Source organism: Pinus tabuliformis, chromosome 2_1 (assembly GCF_031772625.1).
Source record: "Pinus tabuliformis cultivar Carrire ecotype Pingquan chromosome 2_1, CPIR1, whole genome shotgun sequence".
In the NCBI taxonomy this organism is placed as follows: Eukaryota; Viridiplantae; Streptophyta; class Pinopsida; order Pinales; family Pinaceae; genus Pinus; species Pinus tabuliformis.
This window is the reverse complement of record NC_142299.1, coordinates 65,439,675-65,465,033: the sequence shown is the minus strand read 5'-3', so window position 1 is coordinate 65,465,033 and position 25,359 is coordinate 65,439,675. Positions and strand designations below refer to the sequence as shown.

At 35.2% G+C, this 25,359-nt stretch overlaps 2 protein-coding genes across 2 annotated transcripts; both read right to left on the bottom strand.

Moving 5' to 3' along the window:
• Positions 1-7,128: 7,128 nt before the first annotated feature.
• LOC149198793 ((R)-mandelonitrile lyase 3-like) lies at positions 7,129-7,536 on the bottom strand. The gene has a single exon (XM_089400366.1). It carries the CDS (start codon positions 7,534-7,536, stop codon positions 7,129-7,131), a length of 408 nt encoding a protein of 135 aa, XP_089256492.1.
• A 16,639-nt stretch (positions 7,537-24,175) lies between these two features.
• LOC149198792 (uncharacterized) lies at positions 24,176-24,616 on the bottom strand. Its single transcript, XM_089400364.1, has one exon. It carries the CDS (start codon positions 24,614-24,616, stop codon positions 24,176-24,178), a length of 441 nt encoding a protein of 146 aa, XP_089256490.1.
• Between the last annotated feature and the right edge of the window lie 743 nt (positions 24,617-25,359).

Below are 25,359 nucleotides of genomic sequence, written 5' to 3'. Positions count from 1 at the left end.
CTTCCACATTTTTCTTTCTTTTTGCTAATAATGGGAAAACATAAATATCTAAAATCATATGAGAAAATTCTTCATTGGATGTGACTAATCCTATCCATTCTAAGAAAAATAATCAACAATAAGACATAAGTGTCTAAATTGTTCTTCCTATTAGGCTCAAAGAATCTTCATCTTAATCTTTTATTGATAACAACTGTGGAAATTCCATCTTCAACTTGGTGGCACCCAATTCATTATTAGTTTTCATGCTTAGCTTAATGCAATTTTTACTCTATGATATTCGAACGTTTCGTTTGATTACATTACTTCTCACACACTATATCTACATGTACACTTGTTTATTTCCAGTTCTCAAATTGTATATGTATACATAGTCTTTTCACACATGATCGGGTGATTTTATCATTTTAATTTTTTTATTTATACATACAAATATCCAACAAAACAAACCCCAGAGCACAATCCAAACATTAAAACAAAGTCACAAACCGGAGAATCAAACTATAAACTCTAACTAATTTTTTTTTTTTTTATATTTTTTCTATTGTGTACTGCTAATTAAATTGAATCGTGGGTGACACAGAGAAATTACTAGTTTAATGGTGACTTCCTTGTTGGTTTGTTCATTGGTGTTTGTAATTCACCCCAAAAATTAGTTAAATTTCCTAAACCTTCCATATTAACTCCCATTAATACTCCTACTGATTTCCTATGATTTCCTTCTCTAAACTATTTTTTCATACAAATGTACCAATTCAAATAACTAGGATGATGGAGTAAAATGCCAATAATGAGTAAAATGCCCGAGTTATGGATTCATCATTCTTGTCCTTTTGCAAGGATCAGAAAAGTCAAGTACATAGGATGCAATTTAAAGTGTGATTGGGGTAAGAGCACAAACTCTATACTAAATATTAAATAAAATCCAAGTGTCATGTTTTCATGGAAGGTGCTGACTTGTATGAGTATATGAAGAAGAAAATTGCCCACCCCATAGGCGTTCATTCAATTAATTCGTCCTAGCCATTCATAAATCTGAATAATATGTGTTCTTGTTTTGTCTCGGCATTGAAATTTGAAAGTAACATTATTCCTTGAATTCTGGTTATGAAGTAACCTGCTTATGTTCAACTTGTGTGGGAAACATAAAAGATCCTCGCTCATCTTATTCTCCTAGTGAGATATGCCCCTCATGGAGAGGTTATATACCTCCGCATATCAAATTTTAAATTTTAAGCATCCCAGAGTAAGTAGAAAATGATCCTTTGCCAAATTGACATGCTCTCACTTGTGAGTCTGTGATTTTGCAACTTGATTCTAAGCACTCTTGAGGATAGTCTGCGCTCATTTTTTCCCTCTGAAGTGACAAAGTTGGAATTTTTTTAGAAGATATTGAGAAATATGTTTTTGCAAGCCATCTAGGATGTTTCAATATCTCCATATTATAATTCCATAGTGTTACTGCAAAACTTGTTCTCCTTCAAAATTATCTTTCTTAAATCCTCACATATCAAAACCATAAACAATACTTTATGATAACTTTTTTTCTTAACAAATATTTATTATATAAACCCATTAAAAAAACATATGCTTAAAATTCTTACACAAAATATAATCAACCTATAATTTACTATGTTAAAAATACAACTATCTTCTAAATTATTATTACATCTAGAAAATTATGCTACATGCTTATGTTAAAAAATACAACTATCTTCTAAATTATTATTACATTGAGAAAATTATGTTGCAGGTCTTAACTAGCATAAGTGTGAGAGACGACTTGGTATTTTTGAATAACTTAAATAAATTAACTTTACTGGTATTTATGTTATTTTGAATCTCTTAAACTCCAAAAAATCTAAAATGATATGGATTTACTCGTATGATGAATGGTTATCTTTGTTAATTAAATATTTTGAAAAAGATTATATATATAATATGTATATGTTATTGTTAATTGTAAGTATAGTATGAATACTTTTCATAAATTTATTTTGAAAATTATATATATATATATATATACATTATTATTACATCGAGAAAATTATGTTGCAGGTCTTAACTAGCATAAGTGTGAGAGACGACTTGGTATTTCCGAATAACTTAAATAAATTAATTTTACTGGTATTTATGTTATTTTGAATCTCTTAAACTCCAAAAAATCTAAAATGATATGGATTTACTCGTATGATGAATGGTTATCTTTGTTAATTAAATATTTTGAAAAAGATTATATATATAATATGTATATGTCATTGTTAATTGAAAGTATAGTATGAATAATTTTCATAAATTTATTTTGAAGATTATATAATATATATATATATATATATATATATATATATATATCATTTTCAATTGGCAAGTACAATATACATAGTTCATTTTTTTGATAGCGACATTGCAATAATTGTTTATATCTTGAGAGTATTTCATAACTATGTCCATATTGCAAAAATTATATGTATCTTAAGAGTACTTCACAATACTACGTGCTCTTTGGCATACAACAATCCTTTTGTTCAAGTGCAATAGATACAAACATGGTAAACGATATTAAGTTTAAAACTTGAAATATGAGAGGGAAAAACTTTTGATTTCTTGGTGTCATGAAATGTTTGAATTGAGAATTTTATGGAAGAATTAAACAAAGCTTCTATAAACTTCCAAGTAGTATTTAATCTCCGACTCGAATATTGTTCTCCATCCAATCATAACTCATTTCATATAGGGTACAACCTTAATTCCGAAACAAGGTTCGAGCGGACAAAAATTATGAGAGTCTCCCTTGCAAATATAAGCTCCATAGTACAATACTCAATGTTATTATTAGGGAATATGGCTAGATGAAATTACGTGAAGACAAGGTAGACTCGATTTGAGTCTTCACGCTGGAAAAGATGAAGAAAATAAAACTTTTTCAACATGCATAAGTCATTTCGCAATGAATTGAATAAATTTGCACATGGCAACCATTTATTGTACTCTGCCTTTGTCAAAAAAAGGTTTATTTTCCAAAAGGAAGGAAATCCCCTGAGTTGAGAGTCAACATTGAGTGTAAGAGTCACCAAAGTATGGTGATACATCCTTCTTGCGAATATAAGCTCCATAGTACATTAGTCAATGATATTATTAGGAAATATGCCTAGACGAAATTACCTGAAGAAAAGGCAACTCTTATTTGATTCATTTGTTGTTTTCCATGATAGGGTTTATGGGTATAGTTTGTAAGTTAAACGAGAGCTTTCTTTAGGCTAATAATACAAATGTGCTGGCACATTTTACTCGCTTCAAGGTAATTCCTAGAGGTTTAGGTATGTATTTCGTTGTTGCATCTCATCTTAAATTTTGAATGATAGGACTGATAGGACCAGTTATAGTGTTGATGTTCAACATAATTTAAACTATCATTGTCCCAATCAATGAAAAAATTAAAGGGATCTATGGCAATTTATTTCTTGAACGCCATCAGCTTCAACATCAATAGAGTGACTTTTGTCTGTAACCATAGAAATAGTATGGATTGGAAAGTTGGGTAGAATAACAATGCGCATGCAAACATTAAAACAAAGCCACAAATCAGAGAATCAAACTGTAAACTAAGTAAAACATTAATTATATTTTTTCCAATGTATTGCTAATTGAATTGAATCAAATCAAATCATGGATGACGAAAAGAACTTACCATTTTAATAATGACTTCCTCATTTGTCATTGGTGCATGTAATTCACCCTAAATCACCCTAAAAATCAATTAAATTTCCCAAGTCTCATATTAAACCCTATAATTCCCTTAAAAGTCCACAACGCTAAACAAATTCAAATGTTATAAAGTCAATGAAACAGGGACTCTTCAAATGAGAAAAAAAAGAAACGGAGCAAAACCTATGTAGATCTTGCAAAACGAATTGATGCGAACTTTGCGCCCCAACCTTAGCCTGTACTTATTGCCTACTCGTGACTCCATGTCACAAAATCAAATCCCCTGCATCTATTCTTATAACTGAAAATGAACATTAAAAACTTGAGAAATCTTCTTGCTGATATGGGTTTCAAGAGGGAAGTAGTTAATAATAATAATAATAATAATAATAATAATGTAATGTTAATTATTAAGTGACTTTGAACCTAAAATTATTATTAATTTCTACTCTGACGATTGACTATTATTCAGTCTAAGACTAAACTTAAAGATGCAAAGTGGTGCAAAGTGATGTAAATATAAAAAGCTTTTATTTTTTATTCTTAAAAAATTATAATTATAATTATATATATATAGTGATAAGATAAAATTATTATTATTAATATTTAAAATGTATTTTAATTAATTTTCATCCAAACTTTTTATGAAATTCTAATATTTTATTATTTAAATTTATTTTAAATATATAATCAATTTAATATTTAAAATATTTATAAATTTAAAAAAAGTCTGCAAACGGATCTTTAAAAAAATCCCATTCATTATCTTTTATTTGGACTGCCTTTTAATCTTCTAAACAAATAGACATACCTTTTCAATGTATTAATCTATTTGATGGAGTTAATCGTATCAATATAACCCTAAGATGTTTGATCTTTATAAAGTTGTAAAATATTTATTGGATGTTTAATATTTATCAAGTTTCTCATTTAAACTTCTCTATGTATAAGCAAAGAAGTATTAAATATAATGTTATGTATTCAAAACTACTAATGAATTTTTAGTTCAAACTCTTATAACTATAAAACTTTTATATATATATATATATATAAAAAGCGATATATATATAAAGCGTGATAACTATACTATGCAAATACGAAATCCTAGTTTGTTCACAACAATGAATGCTTTACGACGAGCCAAGCATATTCTGTTCAACAAAGAATATAAAAAGCACTACAATAATTCTTAGATGGTTATGAAATACTTGCAGTAAAGTTGATTTAATATCCAATAGAGTTAATTTATTTTCCAACTTCGGGTAAATATGAATAAATTTCAGAGTTTAGATTTCTGTGATTCATATAAATTTTAAAAGTTTTTTTTGGGAATAATCACATACAAGTAATTTCGTCGACGCGTTTCGAAACCACCAGTGAGGTTCATCTTCAGGACTAGATGATGAATCCGATTAACCCTAAGGATATGAAAGGACTTTATATTATTCCTTGTTCTTGTGGGACTCCTTACATTGGAGAAACTGGTCGATCTATAAATTAGAGGATTTGCGAACATGCTGCCAACATCAAGCATGGGAGGTCTCGCTCCTCAGCCTTGGTGGAACATGCTGAGAAGACTAATCATCACATTTGTATTGAAGAGGCTAAAGTCTTAGCTAGGGCTGACCATTTTCATTATTGTAAATTCAAAGATGCCCTGGAAATTGAAAAAAAACTCGTTAATCTTAACAGAGATGATGGTTGAAGCATCAACAGGTGTTGGATCCGTGCCCTGATCCCCTGATGATATATATATATATATATATATAAACTATTAATATAATTATATATTATCTATATTTATATAAATAATATATAATTATATTAATAATTATATTAATAGTTTATATATAATTAATATAATTTATTAAATTATATTATTTTATTTATATAAATATAGATAATATATAATTATATTAATAGTTTTTATATAATAATAATTTTATTATTATTATTATTATCTATATATAGATAATAATAATAATAATAATAAAATTATTATTATATAAAAACTATTAATATAATTATATATTATCTATATTTATATAAATAAAATAATATAATTAAAAAAAATGGTTTCAGTCAAACTAGCTGTTTTTTTTCCAACAGCTAGTTAGTAGCTTCCTACCTCTATTTATTTCATAGTCTGGATCTGAGTCATCATCTAGTCCTGAAGATGAACCTCACTGGTGGGTTCAAAACGCGTCAACGAAATTGCTTCTATGTGATTATTCCCGAAAGAAAACTTTTAAGATGAATAAATATTTCTATTGAAAAATTAGAGTTTTATTTTAAAATCTTATATTGACAAATAAAGTTTCATTTTAAAAGATTTATGAAAAGTAATGCTATGTTCATATGTATATCACAAAAAAAAAAATCACAATAATTATAATTCAATTGTGATAAAATACATGTTCTATTACAAAGCTTTCTTAATAAGACAATATAAATATATAAAAAAAATTGAAATAGGCTTCTTTGAGCTGATAGTACTGAAGAGCCAACTTTAATTTATATGATGATTTTAGCAGAGAACCCATTTGAGTGGTGAAGAGACATCTTTTCTTTCTTGTGATTGACCATAGAAGCCATTTGAATAATGAAGAGCCATTTTCCATTTCAAATGTCTCCATGGAATAGTTGCCTGACTTTTCAAATTCCAACGGTTTGTGCTCGCAGTTTGGATCAATCGATTGCTCCCAAAGGATGATGGGAATATTATTGAGAGATTTTTGATATTTCATTTAAAATCTGCAAGCCCATATCCCTCTTAGCATAAAGACAATGATTAGAAATAGAACTTAGAGAAATCGATCGACTTAAGCAAATGACAGACTCGTTAAAATAAGGAGAGAAAATTAGAAAATACTTACCCCTAGAATTGTGAATTTTACTTAATTTCTTTGGAATATTTATCGAGTGATTGCTATTCAAGGTTGCATGGTTTGTCAACTATGAAATTATAGTCTATTTTGAGGTTGTCTGTCATAGTAGCTTTCCTCGATTACAGCTTCCTTTAATAAGAATTATTTGTATAGTTTTGAAGGTGGTGAAGCTAAGAGGTGCTTCATAAAGGTGACTCTTTGATAATTTTGGTGAGCGCGAGGAGTTGTTTCTTGGTGTTTAAATGGCCACCCGAGAGTGGGAAACTAAGCTTGTGTTGTGATGGTGAGTAATAACCAGAGTTCAGGCATGCTATGACTTTTTAAGGGAGGTTGTAACTTTCATTTGATTTGAATCTTAGCATTGACAAAGATGAAGGCCTAGGTAGTATTATATCACTAAATATGTGTAGTACTCTATCACTAAAGATGGATTTTCTACGTTCAAAACCTTCGTCACGATTATCCATCTTCACGTTATTTTTCATGTTCCTCTTAACCGACTTACCTTCCAAGTATCATTACTGTAGCTTGGGGATTAGTTTCTCGAGACATATGGAAACATATGGAAGGTTGACGCGTCAATCACCGGCAGCGAATCCACCCCTAGAACTTGGTATTTCTCATTGACAACAGTGTCAACTTGACAACCACCATGATAGTGCCATAGTGTGGCCACAGTCTCTCGGCAGAATGCTTCCATGGCCTTGTTGTCACTTGTATTTGCAGGGAGCTGAGGACCAATAATTCGCATTGTATAAGGCTTCATTGATTTTGTTCTCAAAACCCTGCTTCTGGTTGACAGTGCCTTCACACAATTTTGGAGATCGACCCGATTTGAAAAGTAGTTAAACTTCACAGAAAGATTTACTCTAACATCCATAGACCTCAGACGAAGCTCCCCCTTTGAAAAAGGGTCTGCAACCTTCTCAATTATGCTTCCCATATAGATATATCTGTGGAATGAATTTGGGATCTCTCTATTTCGTACGCTCGAAGTTAATCAGGGTCATTTTCTAGAAGTCGGCCATGTTCATAAAATGGATCGGCAATTGGAACACTACATGCTTTGATAAAGATTTCTCGAAGTATTCCAATGACTTGAATCAGAGAATACTCAAGACGCTGAGGAGAGATCATGGTCATACCATTTCTCGGCATTGTCCAACACCAGGTAGGTCGAGGACCACAGGAATCCTCAAAGATGCCAAGTGGTTAGGAGGTCGTGATTCCACTTAGAAGTAGGAGCTGCGGACTCCCTATTGTTAGTTCAGAGCATACATAACACACAACAGATTTATACTCAGAGACTTAGATGGCAATAGCAAAGAATAATTTCAGAGACAGACAAATGGAGAAACAACAAGATTACTCAGTTAGAAACAGCGGAATAGATAAAACAATCACTAGAGAATAGAAATCACTTTGCATTACGTAACAAGGCTAGACCTTGGCTTCTGTTGTAGAGAGGGCTACTATTCTTTGTAGCCTTAACACCCAAGATACTGTTGCACCTACAAATGTATACAAATAACTTGTAGTGGACTTTCTGATATCCATATCTCTAGCCATATCCGCATCTGTAAATCCTTCAAGCACAATCTCATCATGACCGAAACATAAACACTAATGACTAGTACCCTTGAGATACCTCAAAATCCATTTTACTGCTTGCCAATGTTATTTGCCTGGATTGGCAAAGAACCTACTCACTACTCCCACTGAATATGCAATGTTTGGTTGTGTGCATACCATGGCATACATCAAGCTACCAACTGCTGAAGTGTAAGGAATCTTGCTCATCTCTTCTTTTTCCTTGTCATCACTAGGACATAATTCAGTACTCAGCTTGAAGTGGGCTGCAAGGGGTGTACCAACTAGCTTGGCATCCTTCATATTAAACCTGTCAAGCATCTTATTGATATATTTTTCTTGTGACAGCCATGTTAGTGTCAGTCTTTGCAACGTTCCTCCAATGATCAAACATGCTCTTACAAAATGATTTTAAGGTGTCAAGGTCAAATTTTGTCATTTCAGTGAGTATTCAAGCAAAATTTGGTCACTAGGCATTAGGTCTAGGGTTTGCTTTTACTCCTGTCAAAGTTGTTCAAATGTCGGTCCATGTCACCATTCAGCTGAGTGTACCATCATTCGGAGGGTTTTCATTATCATGTCAAGTTCCACTAGGTCATTTTACACCTTGTTCATGCTTTAGTTGCGCCTAGGTAAAGTTCATTTCCCTCTCCTAGGGTTTTGAAGGTAATTTCTCTTGGATGGTCAAATCATTAGCAAAACTTGTATCTGGATGTTCATACACATTCCCCTATCCTTAATGTACCTTATTAAACACTTCCCATCACTGAGATCCCCCGAATTCCTCATTTTTACACAAGTGGAGTCACTTCACTCGAGCAAGAGATCAATGCCAATCGGGAGTCTTGGCTTGAGAGGGCCAACATCCACTTAGAGAGGTTGTTGGAGAAAGCCATCAATGAGAAGAATATGTTGAGAAACATGGCATATCATTATTTGTCAAAGAATATGGTGTGCCAAGCTAGAATCAGGAGCTTGAAGGCCAAATTGAAGAAGAGATCAAAGAGGCAAAAGAAGCATGATCAACTTCAGATATTGGCCGAGGCTTCCTTGGCCCAGCACAATGTTTGATGGAGAAGACTTAGCCCAAATTTCAAAAAAATTGGGGCACTTTTTGCATTTTGGAGAATTTTGGCACAAAACATAGAAATTTATGCTCTATGCACTGTGCCACGTGGCGCTCGCTTTTGCTAGGAGGCTCCAAATCACAAAAACTCAGCATTTTTGGACTTGGCATGGAAAATTAGGTTTGCCTACTTATGGCCAAGAAATTTGAGCAGGTTTTGAGCCCTAAAAAGGTAAAAAACACTCAAAAAATGACCTTTTGCCCCTATTTTGACACACAGGAAGCAGTCTTGGGAGATTTGATTTTTGACAGGGCAAATGAAGGTAAAATTGACAAATTCCACTTGGGTTGGAAAGTAGACAGGCAGACCTTTCCAACAAGCACACTTGGAGCTAATTTGGACATCAGGAAGGCCTCCAAAAATGGGTCCAAACAGGCGCTACGCATAGAGAATCAGGTGCGACGCATAGAGGAAAAATTGCCAGTTTGACCAAGTATTGCTCTGTTTTTCACCCAGTTTTGGCTACTTTGACTTTTTCACTCTCTTAATGTCAAAATTGTGATTTAATTTCATGTACATTGATGGATCATGATGTAAATATGTCAAATTTTCACTTAGCAAGGTAGATTCATCTGTTAAAAAGTTGTTTGAAATTGAACGGATCAGTTCCCTAGTTTCTAAAGGCATGCTGTTCCACTGCCTGATTTCTAGTTCCTAGTTTTGAATTAGTTGGAACAGATCCTAAACATGTGAGCTCGACCCCTAGAGGCTAGGATGATCTATGGTTTGTCTATATTATGTGGTTTTTCAGTCATTAGCATGGTTGGACTTTTGAGAAAGCCTTGAGCTTCATTGTACACTCATATCAGCATTTTGGCTAAGGAATTGAGACCAGGGTTTGCAGCACTCTTTGGGATCCATGTGGCAATTGGTCTTGCTACAATGATTTCTTTTGTAATTATGAATTTACTTATGTGTTATGAATGCCATTGTCTATCTTGTTTCTTCTTAGCTAAATCAAACAAGAGTGTAAGTAGAATCCATTGAAATTGCAGTGCTCTACTTGAGCTTTGCTTTAGTTTCTTGATGTTTTTAGCTATTTGGAGAGGATCCGTGACTTTCCTTGCCCTCTTCAGCTCCTCACATGTCTAATCCTTCCATCTCATTTAAATTGAAGTGCCAAAAACAATTGCCTACCTTGCCCCATTGAGATCTCTGCAAGACTGAACCTCATTCCCTGCACCCAAAATCTGCATCATCATTTTATTCAATCAAACTCTTGCACACATATACCTAGCCTAAGATCAGTAGTTAAATCATTCATCTCAAGCCTTTAGCGATTATAATTTGCTGAGATAGACCCAGAGAGAGCCGTCTCCTGACCTGGTAGGGCTAGCTACCAGGCTGAGTGTCGTTTGAAGGAGGGCTCACCTTCATCAGTCAACAAAATATAGTTTGAAGGAGGATACCTTTGTGAAGGCTTATGAGGCCTAGAAGATCTGCAAACCAACTGTGGTGGTGTATTATCAGGTTGAATCTCCTGTAAAGGTTCCTGCAAGATTCCTTCTTCTTGTTGTTCATCATTTTCCACTTGTTGTTATTCATGCTCCTGAATTTGCTGTTCATTTTCTTATATTGGTGGGATGTTTTCCTGCTGCTCTTCAAACCTGTCAATAACCTTCTTGACCTCCAACTCACCTACAGTCCTCTTGAACATTTCTGACTCATTAAATATAACATCCCTGCTTCTAATAATTTTATGTTTGACTAGATCCCATAGACGATAACCAAAATCTTCATCCGCATATCCAAAAAAAATGCATTTCATAGATTTATCATCTAGCTTAGTTCTATTTTCTTTGGGAATATGTACAAATACTTCGCATCCAAAGATTTTCAAATGAGAATAATTCAACTTCTTACCAGTCCAAACTTCTTCAGGGATATCGCCATCCAAGGCTGTAGTTGGAGATCTATTTATGAGGTAGCAAGCAGTCCTGACTGCTTTAGCCCAAAAATTCTTCTCCAAACCACAATTGGAAAACATACTTCACATCTTTTACATAATGGTGTGATTCATCCTTTCTGCGACACCATTCTGTTGAGGAGTACCAGGCACAGTCTTCTCATGCTTTATGCCAAACCTGTTACAATATTCCTTAAATGCATTTGAGCAATATTCTCCACCATTATTTGTTCTTAAACACTTCAGCAATTTGTTAGTCTCTCTTTCAACAGCAACATGGACTTTTTGAAATATTCCAAACACTTCACTTTTATTTTTCATAGGATATGCCCAAACCTTCCTGGATGCATCATCTATAAATGTTACAAAATATGATGCTCCTCCTAATGATTTGATGTTAATAGGCCCAAACACATTTGAGTGTACCAATTCTAACACATTTTTCTTTCTGTCATGGCCACCTCTAAGGAATGAAACCTTTCTTTGTATACCATATATACAATGCCAACAAAGATCAAGATTGTAGGATTTCAAACCTGGAAATAATTTTTTACCAACAAGGATTTTTAAGCCCTTCTCTCTCATGTGACCCAAACGTTTATGCCACAGATCTGCTAAATTTATTTCTTTTGTGACAAAAGCCAAATATGATTTTCCTATCAGTGTCTTCAATGTGTATAATGTTCTTGCCTTGGGTCCTTTGGCCATGACCAATGCTCCTTTGCTAATTTTCTAGCCTCCTTTTCCAAAGCTTGTGGAATAGCCTTCTATTGACACATAATCTTAAGGATTAGGTGAACAACTGTAATTAATGTAAAATAAATAATAGAAAAGACAAAGAGTCTGGAGATGAACCGAACAATCACTCCCTCTTGTATATAATAATGAACAACCTGAATGAATAATATAGAGAGTTTTTGTTTTAAAGAGTTATATCTTGGCCTGACATGGTATCAGAGCAGGTGCCATTTTTGGACTTCCTTTTAAATTTTTAACTCCTTCACTCTCTGTTTTACATCTTTTGCAGGTTGACATCTTTGTTAGATCTCTGTGAATGCTCATCGTTTGAATTCTAATACGTTGCTACTGTGTTGAATAGTGTTGTAATAGCTTGATTTTTCTCTGTTGCTGCCCTTTCGTTTGAAGAACAACATGTAATTGTTTATATATATTTACCATATTCACCGTATTTCACCATCGTTTGATATATTCACCGATTCATCGTTTTTCCTATCGCTTGACGCACTTACCGGACCCCACTCGGACACAGTTCCCGAGGTTTTACGGGCTCATTCTCGACCATTGATCTCCACCCTCAGATCCAACGGCTGACGATGATATCGGGCGCATAAGTTTCATAGTGGTTACCCACCCGATGTGCGCACCTTTTTCTCTCTCCTCCCGATCAACCTCGACCGTAGATCTCTTGACCTCAGATCTAATGGCCCACATCAATATTGCACAGCCAACATGCTCGACCTTTTCCCGTCCGATAGAAGTGGTTTCTTCTCTCTCCTCAGAGCCACGTGTTCATTGCTCTTTGGAATCAAGCGCTCCCTTCTCTAAACCACTTATCGCCTTGCGTCCGTCTGATATTCCGCTCATCACCTTAAAACCACCCTTCGATAACCATTAACGGTTGGAATTCTTTGCCTCTGATAATCGTTGATCTTCTACCATCAACGATCCTCCTCCGCATTATTTCTCTGCTCATCCGCCACTCATCCTCCGCTTACCCGCCGCTCATCATCCACTGTTCATTTCTGCCATAGACAGTTACAGTCAGACTCTGACTCTGGTATTCGGGTGAACGTTGAATGCTGAAAGTATTACGTTGTTTGATATGCATTCAATCATATCTATTGTGGGAATAACTCTCACCAGAAAAGAGAATTATCCTGAATGGTTGAGGAAACTCCAACACACTCTTATTTTTAATGAGCTATGGAAAGGAGTGTGTGCTAGAGAAGAAGACAAAAACCCAGTTCAACCTACCTCTGACAAAGAGCTCGCCATTTGGGAGAATAAAAACAGCAAAGCATATGCATTGATTGCTGCATCTGTAAGTGAAGAGGTGAGTCAACACATCAAACCATTTTCAACTGCATTTGAAGCATTACAAAAGCTGAAGGAACTCTATGACTCACACTCTGCACTTGAAATTGTTCAACTCATGATTAAACTCTTCACCCTTGAATTACAAAATAATGATCCTCTTGCTCTGGCATCCGAAGTAAAATCAATAATGCATGATATCAAAGTCACTAATGTTGAAATGGATATCCCTCTGATTTCTTTTCTCAAGGCACTTTATCCTATTTACTCTAATTATCTTGAGTCATTGCAAGCAAATGGAAATCTCAAAGATATTACCTTTGACTCCCTTGTGAAAAAATTTGCTAAAAGAGAGAAAGCTTTTGGAAAGAAAACAACCCTTGAATCTTCTGAAGAGGCTATGTGCCTTGCTCATAAAGAAAAGAGTCTTGCCCAAGACTCTTCCAGAGGAAGAGGTGGTCGAAGAGGCAGAGGAAGATATTTCAGAGGCAGGGGGGCAGACACTCTCAAGGAGAAAATTCAGATTTGTATTGCATACACTGTAAAAGAAATGGATCACATGATGCCTCCACATGCAAGATACCTTGGGATAAAATTGAGCAGCAAAGAAACCAACCAAAGGTAAAACTAATGACACAGACAAAGGTAAAGCACTTGAATTAGCTCATTATGTCGTGGCATAATGTAATATTGGAGTAAATGAAGACTTGTTTAATGCTTCACTTACTTCCTGGAAAAATGATTGGTTGCTTGACTCAGGAGCAACTTGCCACATGACTCATAGAAAATATTTGTTTGAAGAATTCACTGATAATGTTGATGGAGTAGTTTACTTTGTAGACCAATCAAAACTCAAGCCATCAGGGATTGGCACAATCGGGCTTAAATTGCCTGGTCTTCTAGACTTTCTTTTGCATCATGTTCTATATCTCCCACAGTTGAGGAGAAACTTGCTGTCCTTAGTCCACATCCGCTAGCAAGGTCACTCCATTCATATGTTTTATGGCAAGCTTGAGGTGAGAAAAGCATCTGACCACTCACTTGTCATGAGGGGGATAGAAGAAGAAAGGCTTCTCAAGCTGCAGGGTACCTCTGCTCATGCACAACATTTCTCATACAACTCTAATTATGAAGAAGGTACACTTCCATCAAGTCTATTATGGCATGCTATATTTGGACATTTGAACTATGACAACCTTCACTTATTAAAGAAAAATGGTGTTGCTGGATTGCCTACAATTCCTAGGAAGCTTAAGCAATGTGATGCTTGTATTCTAGGAAAGCATAGCAAACAACCCTTTCATGATTCACATTCCAGAGCACATAGAAAACTTGAACTCATTCATTCAGATTTATGTGGTCTAATGCCTATCTCTTCTGCAAATGGAAATAAATATATGATGACATTTATTGATGACTACACCAGAATGTGTCGGGTATATTTATTGAAGAACAAATCTAATGCTTTTCAAACATTCAAGAACTTTCATGCATGGATTGAAAATGATGCACAATCTCATATTGGCTCTATTCACACTGATAATGAAAAAGAATACACTTCAAATGAATTTGAAAACTATCTTTGCCAACATGGGATCAAACATCAAACAACTGTCCCTTATAATCCCCAACAGAATGGGGGAGCTGAAAGAATGAATAGGACAATCTTAAATATGGTATGCTCCATGCTCTTCTTCAAAAATTGAAAAGTAATGTTTTGGGTTGACACTGTTCTATGTGCTACATATATAAAGAATAGATGTCCATCTAATGCTATTAGAAATAAGACTACTTATGAAATGTGGTATGGGCACATTCCTTTGGTAAAGCATCTCAGGGTCTTTGGTTCCACCTGTTATGCCTTGATACCAAAGGTACATAGAAAAAAACTTGGTGCAAGAAGTCATAAGTGTATCTTCCTGGGGTATTCAAACACCTCCAAAGCATACCGTCTCTATGATGAAGTCAACAAAAAGTTTGTTGTCTCTAGAGATGTAATTTTTCTTGAATCATCCAAAATTGACAATGTTGTTGAAAGGCAACTTGATCACTTGGAAAAATTCACAAATGCAAAATAATTTCAAGAATTTGATAATCATATTCCACATCTTGAAGGGGGGATTCGTATATTAGATCAACCTGTGGAATCTTCTTCTGAAGCACTCTCTCCCCTGCATGAAACTCCAACAACAGATGATACTTTGAGTGATGTGATTGACAGAATTGGGAGACTCAATCTTGATTTAGTCCCAGTCAACGGAGCAGCCTGGACCATCTGAGAAAGGTTCCCCAAAGTGGCTGACAAAGACACTTGAAAGTGTTCATCCTGATGAGGTTGGAAAGACAGGAACTAGAAATGCAAACTTGCAAAATGGAGGTAATGTAGGTGACTCGGATTCACCTATTGATATGGATGTTTGTTATGATTATGAATTGAATTTGTCTATAGATTTTGAACCAACTTCCTTCAAAGAAGTTTCTTCTCATGATGAATGGAAAGAAGCAATGCAAAAGGAGTATGATGCCCTGATAAAGAATGGCACTTGGAAGCTGGTTGATCCTCCATTAGGAACCAAACCAATTGGCTGCAAGTGGGTCTACAAGAACAAGTATAAAGCTTATGGCTCACTTGACAAGCACAAAGCCAGACTTGTGGCAAAAGGTTTTGCACAGAAGGAAGGGGTCAATTATGAGGAGACTTTTTCCCCCACAGCAAAATGGGCTACCATCCGGACACTCTTTGCCATAGCAGCTTAGAACGGTTGGAAATTCCATCAAATGGATGTAAAAACTGCTTTCTTGAATGGATATCTAAAAGAGAATGTTTTTATGTCCCAACCTGAAGGATTTTCTGTGAAAGGACATTAACATAAAGTACCCAAACTTGTAAAATCCTTGTATGGCCTCAAACAAGCACCGCGAGCCTGGTATGAAAAATTAACTGAGCATCTTTTGAAACTCAATTTTAAACATTATGATCTTGATGATGCAACTTTGTTTGTAAAGAAGGTTGGCAAAACAGTTTTATATCTTGTGATATATGTAGATGATATTTTGATGACAGGGAACAATGAAAGCTACATTGCATCCATAAAGAAGGAATTAAAGAAAGGTTTTGAAATGACTGATTTGGGCTATGTTCATTACTATCTTGGTATTGAAGTAACTCAACATCCGAAGTCCATATTCCTTTCTCAAAATAAGTACACTGGAGATCTGTTGAACATGTTTGGCATGACTGAATGCAATCCTCTGACTACTCCAACGGAACAAAACTTAAAGCTCACATCCATTGAAGGAAAAGAATTTGAGGATGCAACAAAGTATAGATAGCTTGTAAAAAGTCTCAACTACCTGACTACTACTAGACCAGACATTTCATTTGCTATTGGAATCCTCTCCAGGTTTATGCAAAAACCTTGTGAGGGACATTGGTCTATTGCAAAAAGAGTTCTAAGGTACTTGAAGGGAACTCAAGACTTTGGAATTAAGTATACACAGGTGGGCGACTTCAGCTTGATTGGATACTCTGATTTAGACTTCGATGGAGACAAAGATACTGGGGTATCTACTTCAGGTTATGATATGAGTCTTGGATCAAAAGTTGTCTCCTGGAGATCATGCAAACAATCAGTTCCAACAAATTCCACAATAGAGGCAGAATACATGGCAGCAGCTGAAGCAACAAAAGAAATTGTGTGGCTCAGGAAAATTCTTGAAGACTTACAGGTAAAACAAGTGCAATCAACCCCAATCATGGTTGACAATACATCTGCAATAAAATTGGCCAAGAAACCAAAGTTCCATGACCAAAAAAAGCATATCAATACTAAATATCATCTGATTCCAAATCATGTTGAGGCCAAAACAATCCATCTCCACCATTGTTCCACTAATGAGCAAATTGCAGACATCTTCACCAAAGCACTTGGAAGAGAAAAGCTTGAAAAATTTAGAGAGATGCTTGGACTCACCAATATTCCTCCAGATTAAGGGGGGGAATGTTGACACCTAATCTTAAGGATTGGGTGAATAGCTGTAATTAATGTAAATAAATAATAGAGAAGACAGAGAGTCGGGAGATGAACCGAATAGTCACTCCCTCTTGTATATAATAATGAACAACCTGAATGAATAATATAGAGAGTTTTTGTTTTAAGGAGTTATATCCTGGCCTGAAACCTTCATCATCCAGTCGTCCCATAGAGATTAAACTAATGCGCATTTCTGGTACATGCCTGACCTATTTCAACAATATATCTTGTCCATCTTTCATCTTGATCTGGACATCTCCCACTCCAACAATACTGCAAAAATGATTATTCCCCAAATGCACTCTACCATAATCACCAGGATTATATGAAACAAAACTATATTTGCATGGGGTTACATGGTGAGATGCCCCAGAGTCAAGGATCCAATCAAAGCTACTGCTAGATGTATATGCACATGCATCCTCTACTGAAACAGTAAATGACACATCACCATCTGTGGCTACAATAGTAGTCTCACCTTCATTTGTGCTGGATGACTTGTGATTTGTACTGGACGGTCTCTGATCATTTTGTTCTTTCTTCCAAAATTGACATTCTTTCTTCATGTGCCCGAGTTTGCCACAATGAAAGCAGATGATCCTTCCTCTCCTTGATTTTGATCGGCCTCTCGATCTTGATCGCCCTTGCTGGCTTCGATCCATTCTCCTACCACGATCAACTAGAGCTAGAGCTTCTCCTCCCTGGTTTTCCGCAATTGACTTGCATCGCAGCTTCTCATTCATTAAATTGCTGCTGACATCATCAAACTTTAGGGTCCCTGCAGTTGCTGAAGTGCTCATAGCTACAATTAAATTTTCCTAACTGTTTGGCATAGAACACATTAGCAAAATGGCTCTAATTTCATCATCTAAAATGATTTTAACATAGGCAAGTTGATTAGTAATAATATTAAATGCATTCAAGTGCTCAGCAACTCAAGCACCCTCCTTCATTTTGAGATTATAAAGCTTCTTCATCAAGAACACTTTGTTTAATGCTGTGTTCTTCTCATATAGATCACGGAGCTTCTTCCATAATCCTTCAGCCGTCTTTTCTCCAGACACATTGAAATACACATTCTTCGCTAGATCTTGGCGGATTGTTGCAATCACCTTTCTATCTAGCTTATTCCATTCTTCATTTGTCATCGATGATTGTTTCTTTGTTGTGCCCTCAATCGACAAATATTAATCCTTCAAAATCAGTATATCCTCCATCTGTGATTTACATAGGGAAAAATTAGCCCTGCTCAACTTCTCCATATCTGTAACTGTTGTCTCCATTTTCAATATATTGATGCCCAAAAACAAAAACTCCACTTAAAAATAAAAATTTAATTATTACTCTTTAAAATTTAGTAATAATGACCTTCCTCCTTTTAAAATACCCTTTTCAAAATTCCTGCTCCTTTTTAAAATATACTTTTCAAAATTCCAACATATAATTATATAAATATAAAAAACATATATAATGTTTTAACCTTTTCACATTTCACACATACATATGTTGGTTTGAAAAAAAAAACTTGACATATATGTGCAAGGTTGATGAAAAAAAATTATGAACTCCACGTAAAGCACTTATGCACTTCACGTTTTAGGCTTCATGGCACGTTTCACCATATGCCCACGACCTTTTTATTTCTTGCTAGAGTAAGGCGATGGCACTAAGCGGCTTGCATAGTGGATATTCGACCCTAGCTCTGATACCAGTTGTTAGTTCAGAGCATACATAACACACAACAGATTTATACTCAGAGACTTAGATGGCAATAGCAAAGAATAATTTTAGAGACAAACAAATGGAGAAACAACAATATTACTCAATCAGAAACAACGGAATATATAAAACAATCACTGGAGAACAGAAATCACTCTGCATTATGTAACAGGCCTGAACCTTGGCTTCTGTTGTAGAGAGGGCTACTATTCTTTGTAGCATTGACACCCAAGATACTGCTGCACCTACAAATGTATACAAATAACCTGTAATGGAATTTTTGGTGTCCATATCTCCAGCCATATATGCATCTATAAATCCTTCAAGCACAGTCTCATCATGATCAAAACATAAACAATAATTACTAGTACCCTTGAGATACCTCAAAATCCATTTTACTACTTGCCAATGTTGTTTTCCTGGATTGGCAAGGAACTTACTTACTACTCCCACTGAATATGCAATGTCTGGTCGTGTGCATACCATGGCATACATCAAGCTGCCAACTGTTGAAGCATAAGGAATCTTGCTCATCTCTTCTTTCTCCTTGTCATCACTAGGACATAATTCAGTACTCAGCTTGAAGTGGGCTGCAAGGGGTGTACCAACTCGCTTGGCATCCTTCATATTAAACCTGTCAAGCATCTTCTTGATATATTTTTCTTGTGGCAACCACAACCTTTTGTTTTTCCTGTCACGCATAATCCGCATGCCCAAAATCTGTTGTGTTGGTTCCAATATCATTTTCTAGAAGTCGGCCATGTTCATAAAACGGATCGGCAATTGGAACACTACATGCTTCGATAAATCTTTCTCGAAGTATTCCAACGACTTGAATCAGAGAATACTCAAGAGGTTGAGGAGAGATCATGGTCATACCATTTCTCGGCATTGTCCAACACCAGGTAGGTCGAGGACCACAGGAATCCTCAAAGATGCCAAGTGGTCAAGAGGGCCTGATTCCACTCAAAAGTAGGAGCTGGGGACTCCCTATGGCACCAGAAGAAACAATCACTTCGCCTCCTCTAGCCAGATTTAATACATCCCGATGAGTAATATTCGATCCCAAAACATAGTACTCGAGTTCGAGTTTGAATTCGAATTCGATTTGGTATTATTTAAAATTCAATGCCGAAAAAATTAGGCAATATATTTCTTATTTCATTATTCTAAATCATTTAAATGTAAAACTATAATGTTGAAAACAACAAAAGCTCTTTTAAAATTGTTTCAATTATAAATATTGCAAATAAAATTATATATTTGACCAATTAACTTAGTTTTATATTTAGAATAGCAAGTAGGATAGTAGGTTTTAAGAGTTTTTTATATTTAGAATAGCAATAGGATAGTAGGTTTTAAGATTTTTTTGTATTGATGCATTCATCCACCTACACCATAAATTATATGACACTTAATATAGATTGAATTTCCAAGAAATTCTACATTACAATGAACCAAATAAATTCCACATTATCAAGTATTTTATGTTCATAATGAAATGATATATTAAGTGTGTGCAAACATTCTTTAAAAATATACACTTATATTATCAATTTCTAATTACTCATTTATCAAACCAAATCTACTTCTAATTTATAATTTATAGTAACAACATTTATTGTTTTGTATAATACAAAATGTTAATCTGTGTAATTTAATACTTACTCAAAATAATATAAAATGTTAATATGTGTATAATACTTATTCAAAATCTCACTCAAAAACATCCACTTTAAAAACCAAATTCCATTCACTAATATAATTCAGGCAATGTTTCTACTTGTTAAAATATATTTGTTTAAATTTGATAAATCTACAAATTTACATTACTTTATTTTATAAACACATAATTACCATATAAATTATAAATCATAAATTTGTAAATATTTCATTAAAAACCCTAAAAATTTCTTCATAATACAAAATGTTAATCTGTGTAATTTAATACTTACTCAAAATAATATAAAATGTTAATATGTGTAGTTTAATACTTATTCAAAATCTCAATCAAAAAATCCACTTTAAAAACAAAATTCCATTCACTAATATAATTCATGCAATATTTCTACTTATTAAAATATATTTGTTTAAATTTGATAAATCTACAAATTTACATTACTTTATTTTATAAACACATAATTACCATATAAATTATAAATCATAAATTTGTTAATATTTCATTAAAAACCCTGAAAATTTCTTCACTAATATAATTCATGCAATATTTTTACTTATTAAAATATATTTGTTTAAATTTGATAAATCTATAAATTTATATTACTTTATTTTTTTATGAATACATAATTACAGCATATATTACTTGTAAAATTCTTAGTGCATAAAATAACATCCTTCGTTATCATTTATTAACCATAACCTTTGTAAAATTCTTAGTGCATAAAATAACATCCTTCGTTATCATTTATTAACCATAACCTTATGCCATTTCCTAGATCCGAAAAGGGTTTTGAACCGTAAATAGGAAGCTAAAATCTTTAATTATGATTAGAAATCTACGATGGTCTTAATATATTAATCCGTGAAACTAAGATTGTGGACCTAATATGGAGTGTACCGTATCCAAATCGAAATCCAAATCAATCGAATTGGAATCCAACGATTTATCCGTACCAAACCAAATCAGCTATTTACTTATTTTTTTGGCCAATACAGCTGACTGACATTTGGCAGGTACCTAATACTATTTAGTATGAACTATGTAACGATTATTTGAAAGAGATGATTAATTAACCCTGCATCTGCAACAAACAGTAGTCTTAGGTTCGGGACAATACAAGTTTGCACCTGCACAACTGCCTCTGTGAACACTGAAAATAACGCAGGCCTTGGTGAAAATTTGAAAATTGAAATAATGCAGGGATCATTTAATGTTTGGAGAATTTAGTGTTTATAATAGGGTAATATTTTTATAGTAGGATAAATTAGCAAAAATAAAATATAATTTTTATAAAAAAAATTAAAAACAATAATTTCTACATTGTAAAAAAATAGGAAATTTAGTTATAATTGGGAAATTTAGTTTCAAATTTAGATGTAAATTTGATTTTTTCAATTTCCTTTCGATTTTGTTTTTTTTTGTTTTTTTCACAAATTCGGGTGCTGTATGTATTCAAAAAAAGAAGGGGAGACTAAGCTCCAGCAATACAGGAGAAGAGCTCATAGGATGAGCTTGCATCTGAATTACATTGAAGGATTCCGCTGAAATGTTTCCATAATCTACTTGAAAGACTCTAACACAAGTGTAAATTCGGACAAACTGGAGCAGTAACAGACTAACTTTACAAAACATCTAATCTATGCTTATGTGACTGATTTGTCGAGCAGTGGAGTTCTCCGGGTGGCTGTCAGCTTCTGCGATTTTTATGCTAGAGGAGCTGGTACTTGGGGCGTTGATCTTGTCCATCATATACCTGAGAATGTCAACAGATTCCTGAATGTGTGCACAAGTGTTTTTGAGAGAGATGAATTGCTCCTGCAGAGAGGAGATGCGATGAAGGAAAAGGGTAATGTCGGCTTCATATTTTGCTGAAATGATTCTGGAAGCAGCTTCGATTTCTTCATCCAAGAGGCGCTGATGAGCTCTAACTTGCTCTAGTTCTGCCTGCAGGTCACGACAATGGAGGCAATCTTCACTGTGATCCATCCAAAAAACTTCAAATCGGATTTGGAACGATTCTGGATGAAGGCCCCCACAGACTGTATTGACGAGACTGATAACCAATATGATGAGTTGAGAGGCAGGGGAAAGAGCAGAAGGGGTTCTCGGATATTTGAAAGCAGAGCTGAGGAAATTTCCAGGAATTGAGACAGATTCTAAAGCTATGCGATAGGAGGCAAGGTGAGATAAGGGTGGATTGCGCTGAGGCGATCTGGAGGAGCTTGATAACCTAGAAAGGGAAAATCGGGCAGAAGGGCGCCTGATCAATGGAGCTATCACAGCATTGGAGGTCAAAAAATAACTGCTAATAAAGGGAGCGAGATCGAGGGGAGAAAAGAGCAAGAAGAGGGGCACTTGCAGATGAGAGGGGAGATTCCCATGATATATAGCCGGCGGGCAAAGGCCCAAAGCGAGCCAGATCACGTGGAGGAATCTAGGTCGATCACAGAGTTCAAAGGAGAAGTAATATTTAGGAGATACAACAATATTTGCTATAAGATATGAGGTTATTATCTGAAGATTGCAACAGAGGGCCTCAGGATTACTGGAAATTTCGCCGGAGTACGCTTTGACAGTAGCGCAGATCATATGACATAAATAGTTTAAATAATTCATGAAGATCATGGGAGGAACTGAAACGAATCTTCATTGTTACAGAACAGGCTTCCTTTGGGTCGAGAGCAAGCATGGTTGGCCCTTTTGTCTGCCTCTCTATTGATGGTTCGGAGGATGTGATAGAATTGGAATTCCGTATCATGATTAATCAGAACTTTGCATCTATTGATGATTTGTTGCAAGAAAATATTAGAAGCTTTTCGCTGGCTATTCATTAAGTTGATAATGATAGCAGAATCACTGAAGATGAGAGCTTTTTTGATTCCCTGTGTCTGTAGCTGAAGAATGCCTTGGTAGAGGGCCAGGGCCTTAGCTCTATTGTTGGAGAGGGTCCCCAAACCCCATTCAAAAGAGACTAAGGGCTCGCCAAAGGGGTTGAAGATAATGCCCCCTGCTCCCGCAGCGCCTGGGTTAGATTTAGAGGCACCGTCAAAGAACAAGGAGTGAATGCTACTTGAGCGGAGTCAGTTGTCGAAGTCGGTCTGCTTTGAACGAATTTTCCATCTGGTCCTGTTAGCCTTGCCTGGATTGCTGCATGTGTTCACTGTCAATGGGATACTTATCTTTTCTGTTAGATTTCCTATGAAATCTTTTTCCTCGACCCATAGGCTGGATATGTCGATTTTTTTTGTGAGTTTAGAGGCGATTGTTTCAACCGCTAGATTTTTTGCCTTAATACAGAGATGCCTGATAGAAGTCTCTTTATTTCTAAATATCATGTTGTTCCGGGCAATCCATATCCTCCAAAGAATAGCAAAAGGGAGAGCATCCCACACCCTCTTGGCAGGGTTGTGTTTCATGGATTACCAGGGGTAACTTCTTTTCCAGTTGTTTATAGCTTCTCCGATAGAATGCTAAGAATTCCAGAAGAAGGTCACGGAAGGATTGATGCCACTCCAGCAAGAGACTGCGAAAGGGCATGAAATAAAAAGATGCTGAATAGACTCCTCTGCATCTTGACAATTAGGACATCTGGAAGGTCCCGCTATGCCTCTTTTTTTAAGATTCTCAGCCGTAAGAGTTTTTCCTTTCAAAAGAGTCCACATGAAGAATTTAACCTTAGGTATAGCTTCTGCTTTCCAAACAGTTTTCCAGTGTATCCATGTTGGCACTGGGTGTTCCTTGCTGTTCAAATATTCATACCCTACTTTTATTGTGTAACTAGTGCCTGTAGGATCCCATCTAAAACCGTCCTTGTCATCTTTAAAGGTGGGAGCGATGTTGTGCAGATGATTACAGAAGTTACCAAAGTTGCCTTTGAGACGTTGAGGAATGGGAGGAAAAGTCCATTGCATCCAAGCATGGGATACAACATCCCATTGAGAAATTTGGTTTAATTTATATATCCCTTTTCTTTGGAGGAATAATGTTATTGATTTCATACCTGGGAGGCTGTTGATTGGTGGATTCCCCATGATTTTGTCAGTGCCGATGTTAACTTCCTTACCTCCTTTGGGCACCTTAGAGATGTTTTGCGCCATGAAGATGATGGCTTTTTTACAAAGCTCCAAATCTTTGTGCAGTTTCTGTTGGGGATCTCTACTTCAAGAAGATGCTGCCTTGGTTGGCTAAGGTATTTTGCCTCCAGGACTTTCTTCCACCAAGCTGTTTGATTATCAATGAGTCTCCATATCAATTTTCCTCCAAAAGCTATATTCATGAGGATTGGGGATCTAATGCCAAGGCCACCTTTCTCCTGGTTTTGAGTGACTTGTTTCCAACCAACCAAGTTGAATTTTTTCTTCTCATTTTTCCCTCCTTGCCAAAGGAAGAATCTGAGAATACTGTCCATTTTACGGTGGAAAGAAGCTGGAGCCTGAGCCAAGGAAAATTGATAAAGAGGGAGGGAGGAAAGACCCGATTTTAAAAGCACTATTCGTCCAGCTGGATTGAGCCAAGATGTTCCCCATCTTTGTACTTTTCTTTTCATCTTGTCTAAGGTTAATTCCCAAACATCTGCCCTTACATTCCCAATACTCACCGACATTCCCAGGTAGCTGAAATAACCCCAATTTAACTTGCAAGGAACACCAAATAT